The sequence below is a fragment of the Anopheles moucheti genome, chromosome 2 (assembly GCF_943734755.1).
Source record: "Anopheles moucheti chromosome 2, idAnoMoucSN_F20_07, whole genome shotgun sequence".
In the NCBI taxonomy this organism is placed as follows: domain Eukaryota; kingdom Metazoa; phylum Arthropoda; class Insecta; order Diptera; family Culicidae; genus Anopheles; species Anopheles moucheti.
In genome coordinates, this window is record NC_069140.1 from 19,276,542 (window position 1) to 19,293,597 (window position 17,056).

General features: G+C 49.3%; 5 protein-coding genes across 5 annotated transcripts; 3 read left to right on the forward strand and 2 right to left on the reverse strand.

Moving 5' to 3' along the window:
• Nucleotides 1-957: 957 nt before the first annotated feature.
• LOC128298244 (isopentenyl-diphosphate Delta-isomerase 1) lies at nt 958-2,308 on the reverse strand. The gene is made up of 3 exons (XM_053033991.1): nt 1,918-2,308; nt 1,482-1,628; nt 958-1,414 (listed from the first exon to the last, which is right to left on the reverse strand). The coding sequence occupies exons 1-3, from the start codon at nt 2,209-2,211 to the stop codon at nt 1,106-1,108; spliced, it is 750 nt and encodes a 249-aa protein (XP_052889951.1). The 5' UTR covers nt 2,212-2,308; the 3' UTR covers nt 958-1,105.
• Nucleotides 2,309-2,827: 519 nt separating this feature from the next.
• On the forward strand, nt 2,828-4,378 carry LOC128298246 (AP-2 complex subunit sigma). The gene is made up of 2 exons (XM_053033992.1): nt 2,828-3,025; nt 3,152-4,378. The coding sequence occupies exons 1-2, from the start codon at nt 3,023-3,025 to the stop codon at nt 3,575-3,577; spliced, it is 429 nt and encodes a 142-aa protein (XP_052889952.1). The 5' UTR covers nt 2,828-3,022; the 3' UTR covers nt 3,578-4,378.
• Nucleotides 4,368-7,077, reverse strand: LOC128298243 (uncharacterized). The gene is made up of 2 exons (XM_053033990.1): nt 5,666-7,077; nt 4,368-5,591 (listed from the first exon to the last, which is right to left on the reverse strand). The coding sequence occupies exons 1-2, from the start codon at nt 6,959-6,961 to the stop codon at nt 4,704-4,706; spliced, it is 2,184 nt and encodes a 727-aa protein (XP_052889950.1). The 5' UTR covers nt 6,962-7,077; the 3' UTR covers nt 4,368-4,703.
• Nucleotides 7,078-7,473: 396 nt separating this feature from the next.
• LOC128298247 (small ubiquitin-related modifier 3-like) lies at nt 7,474-8,049 on the forward strand. Its single transcript, XM_053033993.1, has one exon. The coding sequence runs from the start codon at nt 7,596-7,598 to the stop codon at nt 7,887-7,889; it is 294 nt and encodes a 97-aa protein (XP_052889953.1). The 5' UTR covers nt 7,474-7,595; the 3' UTR covers nt 7,890-8,049.
• Nucleotides 8,050-8,271: 222 nt separating this feature from the next.
• LOC128298242 (eIF-2-alpha kinase activator GCN1) lies at nt 8,272-16,989 on the forward strand. The gene is made up of 5 exons (XM_053033989.1): nt 8,272-8,321; nt 8,442-8,544; nt 8,710-9,680; nt 9,752-11,004; nt 11,064-16,989. The coding sequence occupies exons 1-5, from the start codon at nt 8,307-8,309 to the stop codon at nt 16,699-16,701; spliced, it is 7,980 nt and encodes a 2,659-aa protein (XP_052889949.1). The 5' UTR covers nt 8,272-8,306; the 3' UTR covers nt 16,702-16,989.
• Nucleotides 16,990-17,056: the final 67 nt, after the last annotated feature.

Here is a 17,056-nt window from a genome sequence, read left to right on the forward strand (position 1 = left end):
TCTTTCTTTCCGGTCACTAAAACTGGAGTTTGGGCTATGTTTGCCGTTTTACTTTCTGCCTATTATCACAACCACACTGGTTTGCATCACCAAATTTGCATCGAATCACACCCGTTGCAGCTTCACTTCGAAACACTACCACACCACGACCGCGCAACGTTAGGGGTAAATGTGTGGTGGGATTTTTCCTTCGAGTGCCCACGCTTGTAAAAGGCACGAAACTCACATGCGTGACCTGCACGTCGAGCACGTTTAATTTCACGCCAGCCGCCAGGGACCGTCCGTCTTAAAGCGGCACGCAAAACCGCATTCGTAGCAGGCAACGAACCGAGCGCGACACAGTGTGTGCTATGCGTGGTCCGTTTCGAGCAAATGTTTGTGCGCGACTGACGCGGTTCTGCGCTTGCTGATGTCGTGCGTGCGCACGGGTGGGTCGTCGCAACGAACGAGGATGAAATGAATAACAACCGGGACCAAGAGCCGAACGAGAACGGGCTAAGACCTCAAGACGAAGTTGCCATTTGCTCCGTATGCGGTGGTCGTGAGCGAACTCGGTCCCAAGTCGGCTTTTTCATTGTGCTTTCGCTGGTGGGGATGGTGGGACCGATTGGGCCTGTTGGGCTTCTCGCAAGGCTTCGTTTCGTTGCTGTCGTAAATAGTGGAACCGTCCAATTAATGAGATGCTTTTATTTTTGCTGGTTTGCTTGCTGATAAACAAGTGATTCATATTTTTTACTCAGTAATTTATACTCACGTCTATTCTGCTGTTTTTGCGGCGCCTTTTCAACTACTGTAAAGAAATATAACGCTTAAAGTAGAAGCTGTTGTGGAAAATGATACTGTGCATTGCGAAGAGAGGTTAGAGAAGTTAAGCCACTAGGCATTAAATTCGGATATAATAAACTAGCACATCACGACAAAAGATTTTTTATAGTAGAAAAATAGGTTCATATAATATTCAATTTCTTCCGAATGTTCTGCTAACCACCATAAATATTCCCTGCAACCGTACTGAAGTAATATTATTATTGCATGGGACTATTAAGATTTAGTCCTATGTTGGTATGTCCCAATAATGCCCTATTTTGGTCTGTTATTCGTTTGGTTAGAATCGTTCAATCCGTTTGTGATTTTCGTAGCTATCTAAACGATGCAAATTATCCCACCATAGTGGAAGACGGTGCTGTAAGATCAGCCGGAACCAGGGCGTTAGCGGTGCGTCGAGATTAGCGATCGTATCGTTCAGTCTTTTCCTTGGGATGTAACGCACCTCGCTCACTTCGCTATCGTTTGGCTTTAGCTCGACGTCCTTCTGCAGGAACAGAATGTAGTCGATTTCGTGCTCTCCCCACGTACCATCGCCCCGATCGGCGTAGTGAATGCGGGTAACATAGTGGAAGTTTTCCGGTCGTGCCTGGTTATATTACCGTGGCCGTTTAGCAGATGTGTATTTACTGTCGACTATTTCAATATGCCCTTACCTGTGCCATCGGGATGCCAAGCTCATAGTTTAATCTCCGTTGGGCGGCACGTCGAATACCGAGCGCGTTCAGCTCTTCTCGCTCGCCTTCGATGTCGTACAACGGATGGCTGCAGCAAGCATTGGTATAACAATCGGGAAATGTTATCTTCCAGGTCAGTGAGTACCGGTACCGTTCCGTTGTCATGGAAATGTTAAATGCGTCGAAAAACAAACGATTAGCACAACGGTGATATGGAATGACCATTTCGGAAGCGCTTGAATTATTCATGCGTGCATCTTGAAGCCGCCCTTCGTGACGTAAGGGAAAAACGGCAACGATACGGAGCTCAAAATCCCAGACACCCCAAACTAACGGACACGCGGTGTGAAATCGGCAGGAGAAAGTGGCGCGTAAGCGTTCGATTGTGTTTCTGTGCCTCATATCCTATTCATACCTTATGGACGGATCGGCGCTGTAACAGCATATCTCCGGCACTGTTGAACAGGAACACACTGAAAGCTCGATGCAAACGAATGTTACCCTCAGGATCGACACGATGGCAGTCCCGCTTAGATGCACTTCCGGTGTACTGATCGCGATCATTTACCAGAATGCACTTTTCCTCCAGGGCCAGCTCCTGCAGTTTGGCTGAGCTAGCAGTGGCCACATTTGAATAGGCACGGGTGGGAAATGTCAGCTTACTAGCTGAGCGTAATAACCACGAAGAAAGCATATTGGGGTGCAGCATTCTTTCTCACGACAGGAAAACTAGTTAGCACACGCTCGACCAACGCTTATTTGAGCAAGGTTACGAAAAAATCGCAGATTTCTCTCAAATCACTCCTTCCTTCCTTCGCACTGATGTGAAATCACTGTGTTATTTACGTTGTGATAGGGTTTGTTATGACAGTTCTCCGGATTCAATTTCAAACGTCAGTGGATTCAAACGTACATGGGTTTTGTAATTCGATAAAACGGAAATAGTGTAATAAAATTGGCGAAAATTTTGCACTTCAACCATTTAATAATTAATTGCAAAATTTAGCAAACAAAAAACATCCATTTTTATGCTTCGAATCTGTTCTTGTTTGAACCGGTAAAAAGGCTTTTCGGATAAAGGCCTCAAAAGCGTCAATAAAAACTATGGTGTATGCACACGAGTAGCAAGCTCCCTAATGGACCTGATTTATTGGTAATAAAAAATGATTTCTAAATTACAAAAAATCCATTTTCAGCTTTTTTCAAACTTCTGTAGTGAAGTAGCCCATTTGGATTTAAATTATATACGAAGTTGATTGCAGTAAAGATTGGTGTCGTCGATGAGCAGCTTCAGTACATCGTGAGCTGTCAAGATACACTTGACGTTGTGCTGAAGAAGCGAAAAATTGATAATCAATCTCATCAAATCATAAGACACCCCTATATTCTTTCGCCAAACAACAAAAGAAAACCCTCCCAAGGGTTTACATCCATTTGGAGGAATTGCTTTATAACCGACCCACTAGTTGGTGCGACGTGCGCTCTCTTCCGTACATTCCTACACGGCCGAAACATTCACGATGGTAAGAAACCTGGTGGACCGTGGTTCCATCTCATCAGCAAAACACGCAACGTCCCACTCCCGCGTATCGACATAAGATTCTGATAACGAGCATCCGCTTTTCCACCCACATATTTCCGTTACACAGATTCGCTTCATTCTGATACAGAACCGTGCGGGCAAGACGCGGCTCGCCAAATGGTACATGAACTTTGACGATGACGAAAAGCAGAAATTGATTGAGGAGGTGCACGCCGTGGTGACGGTGCGTGACGCAAAGCACACAAACTTTGTCGAGTTCCGGAACTTTAAGATCGTGTACCGTCGGTATGCCGGACTGTACTTCTGCATCTGTGTCGATGTGAACGACAACAACCTGTGCTATCTGGAGGCGATTCACAACTTTGTCGAGGTGCTAAACGAGTACTTCCACAACGTGTGCGAGCTGGATCTGGTGTTTAACTTCTACAAGGTGTACACGGTCGTGGACGAGATGTTCCTGGCGGGTGAAATCCGCGAAACATCCCAGACGAAGGTCCTCAAACAGCTGCTGACGCTGAACTCGTTGGAATAAGCAAAACGTAGGTGTTTAATTGTTAGTTATTGCTGCTGTTTCTTCTCCGTGCTGGCTCATCTACATCATTGCGGTAAGGGGTCGGGAGACCGGGATGTAAAGGTGAAAATACGTTATGATACGTTAGATGCCTGGTCTCCACTATCGGCTTACAAAGCGTGTTTATCTACTGCCGATAATGTTTCGAAGTCACGTACCGCAAAGCATTCCAAAAAGTTGATTAGAAGTTTGGCCAGCAAACGAACTGTTGTTGAACAACTTGTGCAAAGCCATATTTTAGGAATTTCCTGCAAAAAACCGCTTCAATCGTCCCCATCTGCATGCATGCTGGATGGGTCAGCTTTTGAGTTACAGCTTCACGTTTTCCGTACCGTTGTTCGAATCGGATGATGAATGGTGCACCATTTTCATGTGTAAAATCGAACGTTCATCGTCGCTTATCACCTAATCTGTATGATATACGCCACGGAACACTCTTCCTTCGGTGGGAAGCAAACCATTAGGAAAAAAGCAAAACAAAACAATATTCGTGTAAAGAAGAAGTTTTCCGTTCGTTTTGAGTTACACCTATAGGGAGCTGTGCGACGAAGAAGAGCGCAGTTGGACGATATTTCTGGGCAAAAAGTGCAACTAACGCCAGTTGCGCGTGGCTGCACGACACTCAACCAAAATGCGAAGGTTTAAATTAATGGAAACTATTGCATATAACGAAAAGTAAGACAAATATTATAGTAATATTACTATTATGGTATATATTAACGAAAATGATCTGTATTGCGTAGTAATCGAATAAACAGAGTAAAGAACAGATTAAAGACCACCCTTTTGTGCAGGAAGTGCGATTCATCCGAAGCAGAAACTAGAATACAAATCAGTTAATTTTTCACTGTTTATTATTGCAATTTGTTGTTCATCTTCTTGATGTAACGATTGTGCTAAGAAATTAGGTAAAATTGATTTACAATCTAGCGGCATGTATTGCAATACATGGCACGTCTGCAGATAGAACCCTACTTCAAAAAGGCACACATTTGCTATCTTTTTCTCGCTTATCTCGCTATCGAAACTGTCCAGCTAAACGATTCGCATTCAGTCTAGTGCATCGTTACATGCAACGCTACATTTCTCATTTCCACGGACGAGGTGTTTTGTTGGAAGATTTTCCCACCAATCCTAGATGGTTTAGCTCAGTGGCAGAACTTGACTTGACACCCATCGTGCAAGGATTGGTATCATTGGCAGTGTACCGTACTGTAGACTCCTTTTCCGATTGCTTACGACAACTCGACAGTACCTCTTCCAGCCGTTTGAGATCGTTAGGTGACTTTTGTAGTAAAAGCTCGATGTAGTTGTGGAGCAACTCTTTCGGGAAATTGGGAGCGTTGGAATCTGCCGTTTTTCTTTGATTTTCAGAACCCGTTTGTCGGCCCGGCGTTCGGAAAGAGTCATTTTCATCGGTTAGAAGGGAGCTGTTTTTCAGCGAGCGTACCCCATCGAGACGATCCTTGTCGACGTTATCGAGAGTGAGGCGGTTAAATTTAGCCGCCTTTCCATCGAGCTCCGATTGGTTGGAAGCATTGTTCGAGCCGGTTTGCTGTCCAGGACTCATCAGCACGTCGAGCGCTTGCTTCCATTGGTTTTCCATGATCGAGTGCAGCTGTTCGGCAATGTCCGCCCGACGGCTTTGGATGGTGCGTAGCTTATCCTCCAGCTCGTGTATACGCTTGGCCGAATTGGTCAATTGTAGACGGTACAGCGATTCCTGCTCGTTGTACCGCTCGGTGAGAAGCTGTATTTCTTGCTCCCGTTTCTGATCGATCAGCTCGATCTGACGCTTTGCCCGCTCGGTTAGGTTGCGTTCCCTTTTCTTCGATTCATCCCTTAGCTCTTCTTCGACGGTTGCAAGTTGCTTCTGGAATTCCTTCAACTTGTCCGACACGACATCTTCGAGTTGTGATTGATAGTACTTTTTGAGCGAAAGGCGTTGAATTTCTAGTTCTTTAAGTAATTTTTTCTAAAAGAGAAATGAAAAGAAGAGATGCTATAAATTTCCCATCGTGACACACTTTGTGTGAGACGTCTGCCTACCGTTTCCTCTTGGTGGATTGTAATCTGTTCCTTCATGCGTTTCATTTGTTCCTGCAAACTTTCGTTCTCGCGTGTGACTTCCGCAAACCGTTTCCCCAGCGTGTCCGTTTTCGTTTTCAGTGCACAAAAATCGGCCCTTATCCTTACGCCGTCGGCAAGCTTCTGCTTCTCTGTTTGTAATTCTCCATTAAGCTGCTCGTTCGTCTTCCGTTGTTTACCTAGCTGTTCCCTTAACTGACGTTCGTTGTCACGGCTGTTTGCTAGCCTTATTTGAAGATCTTCCATTTGCTGTCGGTGTACATCGTTCACGTCACGATTTGCGGTCGCAAGATGTTCTATCTTCGCTTCCAGGTTATCCTTTTTGTCTTCCAACTTTTGCACAAGGTTTAGCGATTCGGCCAGTTCCTTCTCAAGAAAGAGATTCTTGTTTTTTATCTCCACATTCTCTGCCATTAGCTTTTCGTGTGTTTCAATGTGCTTTAGCTCCATCTCTCGAAGCTTGCTAGTCAAGTGGGCAGCTTCCTGTTCCAAGTTGGCAATGGTAGATACTTTCTCTCTGTCCACCGACAGAGCTACAGAGATTTTCTCTTCGTACTCGAGCAGCTTCACGTGGAGTGATTGAATGTTGCGCTCGCAATGCTGCCTTCGGAGGCGTTCCTCTTGCAGTACCTTGGAATATTCCGGTTGCCCCGTACCGTTCGTTTGCCAGATATCGCTCAGATTGAGCAGTTGACTATTTTTGCCGGATGCTTTCGTTAGCATACCACCGTGCACGTTCCTGGGTGGCTTTTGCGGTACGGGACCACATGGTGGAACCGTTTTTGTTAGTCCATTAAAATCGTTTCTCGTTAGCGATGGGTAATCGTGCATCGAAAGACTGTTTACATCGATCAGCGAACCTTCCGGACTGGCCGGCACGGGAACGTTGTGTTGATTTGTGCGAGTTTGTTGGCGCTGTTGCTGCTTTTGGGGATCATCTTCCTGCAGGAACCGATCTATCTCGTGCAGTAAGTACTGCTCCTTCAGCGGTTCCTTATGCGTGTGGTGCTTGAATGGGGTGGAAGCGACATAGTGTTCGGTTCGTTCGGCCGCCGTACAACCGACCATCGAATAATTCCCTATCCCTGCCATCGATTTCACGTTACTACGCTGGGCAAATGATGCGTAAGACAGGCAATCCACACCGTCGAAGGAACAGTTGGCTGTAGTTCGCGGCGTGAGTATAGCGGGCGATTCGCAATTGAAAAAATCGGGCGGTATAAGCAGCAACACGTCGGTTTCATCGGAATCGCTCATCACACATTCTTATGGAGGAAAAATGTGCTTAATACAAAATGTTTCAACAGTACTTAAATGGATGATAAAACAATTAGAAAACACACAAAACAACGGCAGCAGAAACAACGAAAAACGGCCATAGTGAGAGAGAAAAACTAGAAGAAAAACCAAACAATCGCAAGCCGTCGCTGACGGTGTCAGTTGTAAACAAATGAACCGTTGCACTGTGGGTAGAATCGCAACCGTACGGACAACATTGGTTTTGGTATTTTGTGAACTGTATTTAATTTTTTAAATCCAGAACTCCAGCAAAATTCAATAATACTATCAGTAACTTGAAAACATGCCGGACAAACACAACTGCTGGTTACGATTTTGCCCAAATTTGTGTTTAGTGGAATTATTTGTATTTATTTAACGTTTTAGAACACTGTGTTGATTTTTAGCACATGGGGCGAAAGGCAAGATCCCGCACTTTTCTGCCGCTTTGACCAGACAACGGGCGAAAATTGTCAAAGAATCAATACCAAAGCGGTGGTTGGGCAGCTTCGCAGTACAGTATTGAAAGCGACGCGTTAGCACGTGAATTTGTCCGGAACAAGCGTATAGCATTTGAGTGTTTTTAAGCAACCACAGTAAGCACAACTGCACAATGGCCGACGATAAGAAGGACTCGAAAAGCTCGGAATCAGAGCACATCAATTTGAAGGTACTCGGACAGGACAACGCTGTTGTTCAGTTCAAAATCAAAAAGCATACTCCACTGCGTAAGCTGATGAACGCCTACTGCGATCGGGCGGGTCTATCGATGCAAGTCGTCCGCTTCCGGTTCGATGGACAACCGATCAACGAGAACGATACCCCGACCACCCTGGAAATGGAGGAAGGCGACACGATCGAGGTGTACCAACAGCAAACTGGCGGTGGAAATCGTCCCATGCAGTAAGAGGATGTACGGATGCCGGATGACGACGAATCTGACGCGGCGTCGAGAAGTCACCCCTTTGCAGCCAGCCAATGACATCGGATGGGCCAGCAGTGACATTATACTTTAATCATATTTTGTTTAACGCGTGTGCTGAACACGTGAAATACATATTCTGTAAATCTAACTGAAGTCGTTCATTTGTTTGCTTTTTCGGTTCGTCAGTAAATGCAAAAGGGAGAGGGTGCTGGGGAAATTAACATGTTTCGCCACACGAAGTTTGGCATCGTCCGGTTTGACAGCCGTTGTCAAAAAGGCGAGCTATCACGAGAAGGGCGAAGAAAGAAAAAATACACCGCTTGTCCAGTTGTCCACTTTTTGTGTTGAAATTTTTCGAGACGATTGGCACACTGAAAACGACTAAATTTTAACCCAGAAATGGCTGATGCAGAGGTAATCAAAGCATATCCTTCGATGGGGGAAACTGTCCGAATGCTCGGTTTGGCAGCAGAGTCGAATTTTTACTTTATTTCTATTTTACTTCAATGCCGACAACGATATCTTTTCTTCTAGCTTGCTAAAGCCCTCAAAGATTTGCCGAACCGAGTGCTGAATGTGCCGATCGAGGAACGCCCGGAACTGTTCCAAAATGTGATCGCGGTGTTACCAAATCCCGGTAAGTGGGTGACGTGTGCTATCTACCGGTGTCTATCTATAATCGTGCGCTACCGTCTGTGTTCCGTGTCGATCTAACCTCAATCTGCTGTTCCCATCTGTCCGCAATGTACCGAAACAACATTGTGAAATCATGTTTTTAATCATGGTTCGTAATACTCCGCAGGTATTAACGCCACGATCGTGCGGGGAATATGCAAAGTGATTGGGACAACACTCACCAAATACAAGGATCCGGAATCGCAAACGCTCGTGAAGGAATTGTTGGTTGCAGTGCTGAAACAACATCCCGATCTAACTTACGAACACTTCAACGCCGTACTGAAGGCACTGCTTACGAAGGACCTTGCCGGTGCGCCTCCGATTAAAGCTGCCCAAGCGTCCGCCCTCGCCCTAGGATGGGCCAACCTGATTGCGCTGCATGCCGACCACGAGACGGCCGTGGGAAAGAAGGAGTTTCCAAAGCTGCTCGAAATCCAAGCCGGTCTGTATCAGCTATCCCTAACATCGGGCATACAGAAGATATCGGACAAAGCGTACAGTTTCCTGAGGGATTTTTTTGCGAGCGAGAAAACGCTTGCACAGCGATACTTCGACAAGTTGCTAGCGCTGGAATCATCCAGTGGGGTGATTGTGATGCTCTGTACGATTGTGCGGTATTTGCACCAAGAGAACGGTACGGTAGAGCTGCTGGATCAGCACAAGGCCAAGCTGTTGGATCACCTGGTGAAGGGAATGATAACGGTAAAGACAAAACCGCACGCGAGTGACATCGTCGCCTGCTCGATACTGTTAAAAGCCATAACGAAAGATGAACTGCGTACGATCGTTGTACCGGCACTGCAACGATCGATGCTTCGATCGGCGGAAGTCATTCTCCGAGCCGTTGGTGCAATAGTGAACGAAATCGAGCTGGATGTGAGCGATTACGCGCTGGACTTGGGAAAACCGCTGGTGCAGAATTTGGCCTCGAAGGAGGAAACGGTGCGGCAGGAAGCTGTAGAATCCCTCAAGCAGGTCGCGCTGAAATGTGGAACGGCCAGTGCGATCGAAACATTGCTCAAGGAAGTGTTTGCCGTACTGAACGGTTCAGGCGGAAAGATTACCGTGGCGGAACTGCGGATAAATCTTCTTCAGGTTAGTATTACCGGTTAATTCTCATTTACCTTCCGCTAATTAACCTGGGGATTGTTTTCTTCCTATTTCAGGGTGCTGGTAATCTCAGCTGCAACAAAATTCCACCACAAAAAGTTCAAACCATCCTGCCCGCTGTTTGTGACCACTTTTCGAAAGTGATCGAAGCGGAAATACAGGAGAAAGTGGTATGCCATGCGTTGGAAATGTTTGGCCTGTGGACGGTAAACCATCGGGGCGAGGTACCGAGCAAAATTGTGCAACTGTTCAAGAAGGGGTTGGAAGCGAAAGCGCAATCTATTCGCACGAGCTATCTCCAGTGGTTCCTTTCCTGCCTGCACGATGGCAAGCTGCCGAATGGGATTGATTTCACTACAACCCTGTCGAAGATCGTCGAACGAGCAGCTCAAAGTCCAACGCAAACACCTGTCGTTTCGGAGGGTGTCGGTGCAGCTTGCATTCTACTGCTAACGAATCCCAGCGTGTGTGAGAAGCTGAAGGAATTCTGGAACATAGTGCTCGATACGGGCAAGTCACCGTTCCTAAGCGACAGATTCCTTGCGACGACCAATGCGGAAACGCGCTGCTATGTGATGGTGATCTGTGAGCAGCTGCTTATCAAACATCGGAACGAACTGAAGGGAAGTGTCGATGCTCTGGTTCGTGCGGCAATCGTTTGTGTAATGTCCTCACAGACAAAGGTTCGTCGATACTGTTTACCACTGGTGACAAAGATAGTGAACAGCGAGGAAGGAGTATCGTTGGCGAAATGCTTGCTAGCGGAACTGACCCGTTACGTGGAGAACACAAAGATACTCAACGAAGGTGAACCTGGCGAAGAGGGTGCAGCACCAGCCCAAGCACTAGTCGATGCCGTTTGCACCGTGTGCAATGTGGACAAGGTAGCCAATCCGGACGCACAATCGTTAGCACTCAGTGCGCTGCTTTGCTCCCATCATCCAGCGGCCGTATCTGTGCGAAACGATCTGTGGGAAAGCATACTGGAGCGTTACGGACTGAATGGCAAGCAATTTATCGCACTAAATACTGCTCAAATCGAAGAGGTATTTTTCAACGGTTACAAGGCGACGGCCATGTACGAGAATACGCTCGCGACACTATCACGCATCAGTCCGGAGCTGATCCTCTCGGTGCTGGTAAAGAACGTGACGGATCAGCTAAACAATTCGCGCATGTCCAACGTGACGGACGAGGAGTACTTCACGTATCTGACACCGGACGGCGAACTGTACGACAAGAGTGTGATACCGAACACGGACGAGCAGATTCAAACCGCCCATCTGAAGCGCGAAAATAAGGCATACAGGTGAGTCCGACGCATAGTATATCCGTGTTTGTTTGTTACATTGTATTTTGTATTTTTAGCTACAAAGAACAGTTGGAAGAGTTGCAGCTGCGCCGCGAGCTGGAAGAGAAACGCCGCAAGGAAGGCAAATGGAAACCACCGCAACTGACACCGAAGCAAAAGGAGGTGATCGACAAGCAGCGCGAAAAGGAGAACGCTATCAAGGTTCGTCTGCAGGCACTGCACGACACCATCACTACGCTCATATCGCAAATCGAGGGTGCGGCCAAAGGTACCCCGAAACAATTGCCACTGTTTTTCCCCGCCCTACTGCCCTCGATCCTGCGCGTTTTCTCGTCACCACTTGCTGCACCGGCGATGGTGAAATTATACTACCGCTTGAAGGACATCTGTTTCGAAGAGGAACGTGTAGAGCTGGGACGCGACATTGCTATTGCGACGATTCGCCTAAGCAAACCGCACTGCGATCTGGAGGAAAGCTGGTGTACTGCTAATCTGGTGGAACTGGTGAGTGATATTCTGGTGGCTCTGTACGACGAAACGATCGATATGTACAACGTACATCGCGAAGAGGAGGCAAGCAAACGCTACCTGTTGGATGCACCAGCCTTTAGCTATACGTTCGAGTTCCTCAAGCGGGCACTCACACTGCCCGAAGCGAAGAAAGACGAAAGCTTATTGATCAACGGTGTGCAGATCATTGCGTACCATGCACAGCTCAAGGGCGACACGGTGGATGGGAAGGATCTGGAGGACGTTTATCATCCGCTGTATATGCCCCGGCTGGAAATGATTCGATTGCTGCTGCGATTGATTCAACAGCATAGAGGACGCGTCCAAACGCAAGCTGTTGCCGCACTGTTGGATGTGGCTGAAAGTTGCTCAGGTCGCGAATACACCACCCGGGCCGATCAACGTGAGATTGAAGCGCTGCTGGTAGCATTGCAGGAGGAACTGGATGCGGTGCGGGATGTAGCGTTGCGTGCTCTAGCGATCATGATCGATGTACTCCCATCGATTGCGGACGATTATGAGTTTGGGCTGCGATTAACGCGCCGTCTGTGGGTAGCGAAACACGATCTCTCACCGGACATTAAGCAGCTAGCGACGGGGATCTGGCAGGACGGAGGATACGAAGTGCCGATTGTGATGGCAGATGAGCTAATGAAGGATATCATACATCCAGAGCTGTGCGTGCAGAAGGCAGCTGCGGCTGCTCTTGTGTCGATTCTTGTGGAGGACTCATCCACTATTGACGGCGTTGTGGAACAACTGCTCGAGATCTACCGCGAGAAGGTAGTGATGATACCGGCGAAACTCGACCAGTTTGATCGTGAAGTGGAACCAGCCATCGATCCGTGGGGTCCGCGACGTGGTGTCGCTATAACGCTTGGTAGTATATCTCCCTTCCTCACGCCCGAACTGGTAAAGAGTGTGATTCAGTTCATGGTGCGATCGGGGCTGCGCGATCGGCAAGAGATTGTACACAAGGAAATGCTTGCAGCGTCGCTGGCAATCGTCGATCACCATGGGAAAGATAGTGTCACATATCTGTTGCCCACATTCGAGTACTTCCTCGATAAGGCACCGAGCAAGGGAGCATACGATAACATTCGCCAGGCGGTAGTGATTCTGATGGGATCACTCGCGCGCCATTTGGATCGTGAAGATGAGCGTATCCAACCGATCATCGATCGGCTGCTGGCCGCACTCGAAACTCCCTCCCAACAGGTGCAGGAAGCGGTGGCAAACTGTATTCCACATTTGATACCCTCGGTAAAGGATAAGGCGCCGGAAATCGTGAAGAAGCTGCTCCAACAGTTGGTAAAGTCGGAGAAGTATGGTGTGCGACGCGGAGCCGCTTACGGTATTGCCGGTGTGGTTAAGGGGCTCGGCATCCTTTCCCTCAAGCAGCTGGACATTATGTCCAAGCTGACGCACTACATCCAGGACAAGAAGAACTACAAGTCACGCGAGGGCGCACTGTTTGCGTTTGAAATGCTGTGCAGCACACTTGGGCGGCTGTTTGAGCCGTACATAGTGCACGTGTTGCCCCATTTGTTGCAGTGCTTCGGTGACTCGTCGGTGTACGTTCGTCAGGCAGCGGACGAGTGTGCCAAAACGGTGATGGCCAAGCTGTCGGCTCACGGTGTAAAACTCGTGCTGCCATCGCTGCTAAACGCGCTCGATGAAGATTCGTGGCGTACGAAAACTGCATCTGTGGAGCTGCTCGGTTCCATGGCATTCTGTGCACCGAAACAGCTGTCCTCCTGCCTGCCGAGCATTGTGCCGAAGCTGATGGAGGTGCTGGGTGATTCCCACATCAAGGTACAGGAGGCCGGCGCGAATGCACTTCGAGTGATCGGTAGCGTCATAAAGAATCCCGAAATTCAGGCTATCGTACCGGTGCTTCTGACGGCGCTGGAGGATCCATCGAGCAAAACCTCCGCCTGTTTGCAATCGTTACTCGAGACGAAGTTTGTACACTTTATCGACGCACCATCGTTGGCTCTTATTATGCCCGTAGTACAGCGCGCCTTTATGGATCGTTCGACCGAGACGCGGAAGATGGCGGCACAGATTATCGGTAACATGTACTCGCTCACTGACCAGAAAGATCTAACGCCCTACCTGCCGAACATTATTCCGGGCTTGAAGACTTCGCTGCTGGATCCCGTTCCGGAGGTTCGTGGCGTTTCTGCCCGTGCTCTCGGTGCGATGGTGCGCGGAATGGGTGAATCGTCGTTCGAAGATCTGCTGCCCTGGCTGATGCAAACGCTCACTTCCGAATCGAGCAGCGTCGATCGTTCCGGTGCCGCCCAGGGCTTATCGGAGGTGGTGGGCGGTTTGGGTGTTGAGAAATTGCACAAGCTAATGCCCGAAATTATCGCGACGGCCGAACGAACGGACATTGCGCCCCACGTGAAGGATGGCTACATCATGATGTTCATCTACATGCCGTCAGCGTTCCCGAATGATTTCACACCGTACATTGGTCAAATCATTAACCCGATTCTGAAGGCGCTAGCCGACGAGAATGAATATGTGCGTGACACGGCACTGAAGGCGGGCCAGCGTATCGTAAATCTGTACGCCGAATCAGCAATTACGCTGCTGCTGCCGGAGTTGGAAAAGGGTCTGTTTGATGACAACTGGCGCATCCGGTACAGCTCGGTTCAGCTGTTGGGCGATCTGCTGTACAAGATTTCCGGCGTATCGGGCAAGATGACAACGCAGACTGCTTCGGAGGACGATAATTTCGGTACTGAGCAGAGCCACAAAGCGATCATCCGCAGTCTTGGCGCTGATCGACGTAACCGGGTGCTGGCTGGGTTGTATATGGGCCGTAGCGATGTTTCGCTTATGGTTCGCCAAGCGGCACTGCACGTGTGGAAGGTAGTTGTCACGAATACACCACGGACGCTGCGTGAGATCCTGCCTACACTGTTTTCACTGTTGCTCGGTTGTCTGGCCAGCACTAGCTACGACAAGCGACAAGTTGCCGCACGTACTCTGGGTGATTTGGTGCGTAAGCTAGGCGAGCGAGTCCTACCGGAGATTATTCCAATTCTAGAGCGTGGGCTAAGCTCAGACCAAGCGGATCAGCGGCAGGGTGTGTGTATTGGACTGTCGGAAATTATGGCATCCACGTCCCGGGACATGGTGCTTACATTCGTGAACAGCCTTGTGCCAACGGTACGCAAGGCACTGGCCGATCCATTGCCGGAGGTACGTCACGCAGCGGCAAAAACGTTCGATTCGTTGCACACGACAGTGGGTGCAAGGGCACTCGAGGACATTCTTCCCTCGATGTTGGAGAGTCTTGCCGACCCGGACCCGGATGTAGCGGAATGGACACTGGATGGGTTGCGGCAGGTTATGGCGATCAAGTCGCGTGTCGTATTACCCTATCTAATTCCACAACTGACAGCAAAACCGGTCAATACGAAGGCACTCTCGATCTTGGCGTCCGTAGCTGGCGAGGCTCTAACGAAGTATCTGCCTAAGATTTTGCCCGCACTGTTAGCTGCGCTGGCTGCTGCACAAGGAACTCCGGAGGAAGTGCAAGAGCTGGAGTACTGTCAAGCGGTTATTCTATCCGTCAGCGACGAGGTAGGCATTCGTACGATCATGGACACGGTGATGGAGTCGACCAAGTCTGAAATACCCGAGACTCGTCGTGCTGCCGCAACGCTACTGTGCGCATTCTGCACACACTCACCGGGCGATTACTCGCAGTACGTACCGCAACTACTGCGCGGACTGCTGTGGTTGCTTTCCGATGGCGATCGTGACGTACTGCAGCGTTCCTGGGATGCGTTGAATGCCGTCACGAAGACGCTGGATTCGGCGCAACAGATCGCACACGTAACCGATGTGCGACAGGCGGTCAAGTTTGCCAGCAGCGATTTACCGAAGGGTGGGGAACTGCCTGGTTTCTGTCTCCCGAAAGGTATCACTCCGCTGCTGCCCGTTTTCCGCGAAGCTATCCTGAACGGCTTGCCGGAGGAGAAGGAAAATGCAGCCCAGGGGTTGGGAGAGGTGATCAAGCTAACCTCACCGACATCGCTGCAACCGTCGGTGGTCCATATCACTGGTCCGCTGATTCGTATCCTGGGCGATCGGTTCAATGCGGGTGTTAAGGCGGCTGTGTTGGAAACGCTCGCTATCCTGTTGCATAAGGTGGGCATCATGCTGAAACAATTCTTGCCACAGCTTCAGACCACCTTCTTGAAGGCGCTGCACGATCCAAGCCGTACGGTGCGCATCAAGGCCGGGCACGCACTGGCCGAACTTATCGTAATTCACACCCGACCGGATCCGCTGTTTGTGGAGATGCACAACGGCATCAAGAATGCGGATGACTCGGCAGTCCGGGAGACCATGCTGCAAGCGTTGCGTGGTATTGTGACGCCCGCCGGTGACAAGATGACGGAACCGTTGCGCAAACAGATCTATGCCACGCTCGCCGGAATGTTGGCACATCCGGAAGATGTTAGCCGTGCGGCGGCGGCCGGTTGTTTTGGGGCGTTATGTCGCTGGTTAACACCGGAGCAGTTGGACGATGCGCTCACGGGCCATATGCTGAACGAGGACTACGGGGACGATGGAACGCTGCGGCACGGACGTACTGCGGCGCTGTTCGTTGTGCTTAAAGAGCATCCCGCCGGTATTGTAACCACGAAGTATGAGCCGAAAGTTTGCAAAGTAATCACGGGCGCTCTGGTGTCGGACAAGATTTCGGTCGCAATGAACGGTGTGCGAGCCGGTGGCTATCTGTTGCAGTACGGCATGACGGACGGTACGGCCAAGCTGTCGACGGCGGTGATCGCACCGTTCGTAAAATCGATGAACCACAGCAGCAACGAGGTAAAGCAACTGCTCGCCAAAACCTGCACGTATCTGGCGCGTGTCATACCGGCGGAACGGATCGCACCCGAGTATCTGAAGCTCGCCATTCCGATGCTGGTCAACGGAACGAAGGAAAAGAACGGCTACGTACGGTCCAACTCGGAGATCGCGCTGGTGCATGTGCTACGGTTGCGCGACGGCGAGGAGTTCCATCAGCGGTGCATTACGCTGCTGGAACCGGGTGCCCGGGAATCGCTCAGCGAGGTCGTCAGTAAGGTGCTGCGGAAGGTCGCGTTGCAGGCCGTCGGCAAGGAGGAGGAACTGGACGACACTATTCTCACGTGATCAGCGATCGGTAGTAGAGGAAAGGGCGGTGAAACGAGCGAAACGAAGCAAGGATTGTGGCGGCACACACAGCAACAACGAGCACGTTCGCGCGATGCGTTCGGTTGGAGGGTAGCGTTGGAGAACCTACCGGTAGCGATTTTTAGCCCCACCATCCACAGTCAGTGGCATCATCATAATATACGTTTTGTATTGTCGCAACTAGTATCACTATTACTATTACCACTACTACTGCTACTAAACCTGTCGTACAATATCAAACCCGGTGAATAAATTCATACAACAGTGCGCGTTTAAGCGTGATTAGAATTCGATTCGGACCATGATGGTAATATCATATTACGAGCGGTGGAAA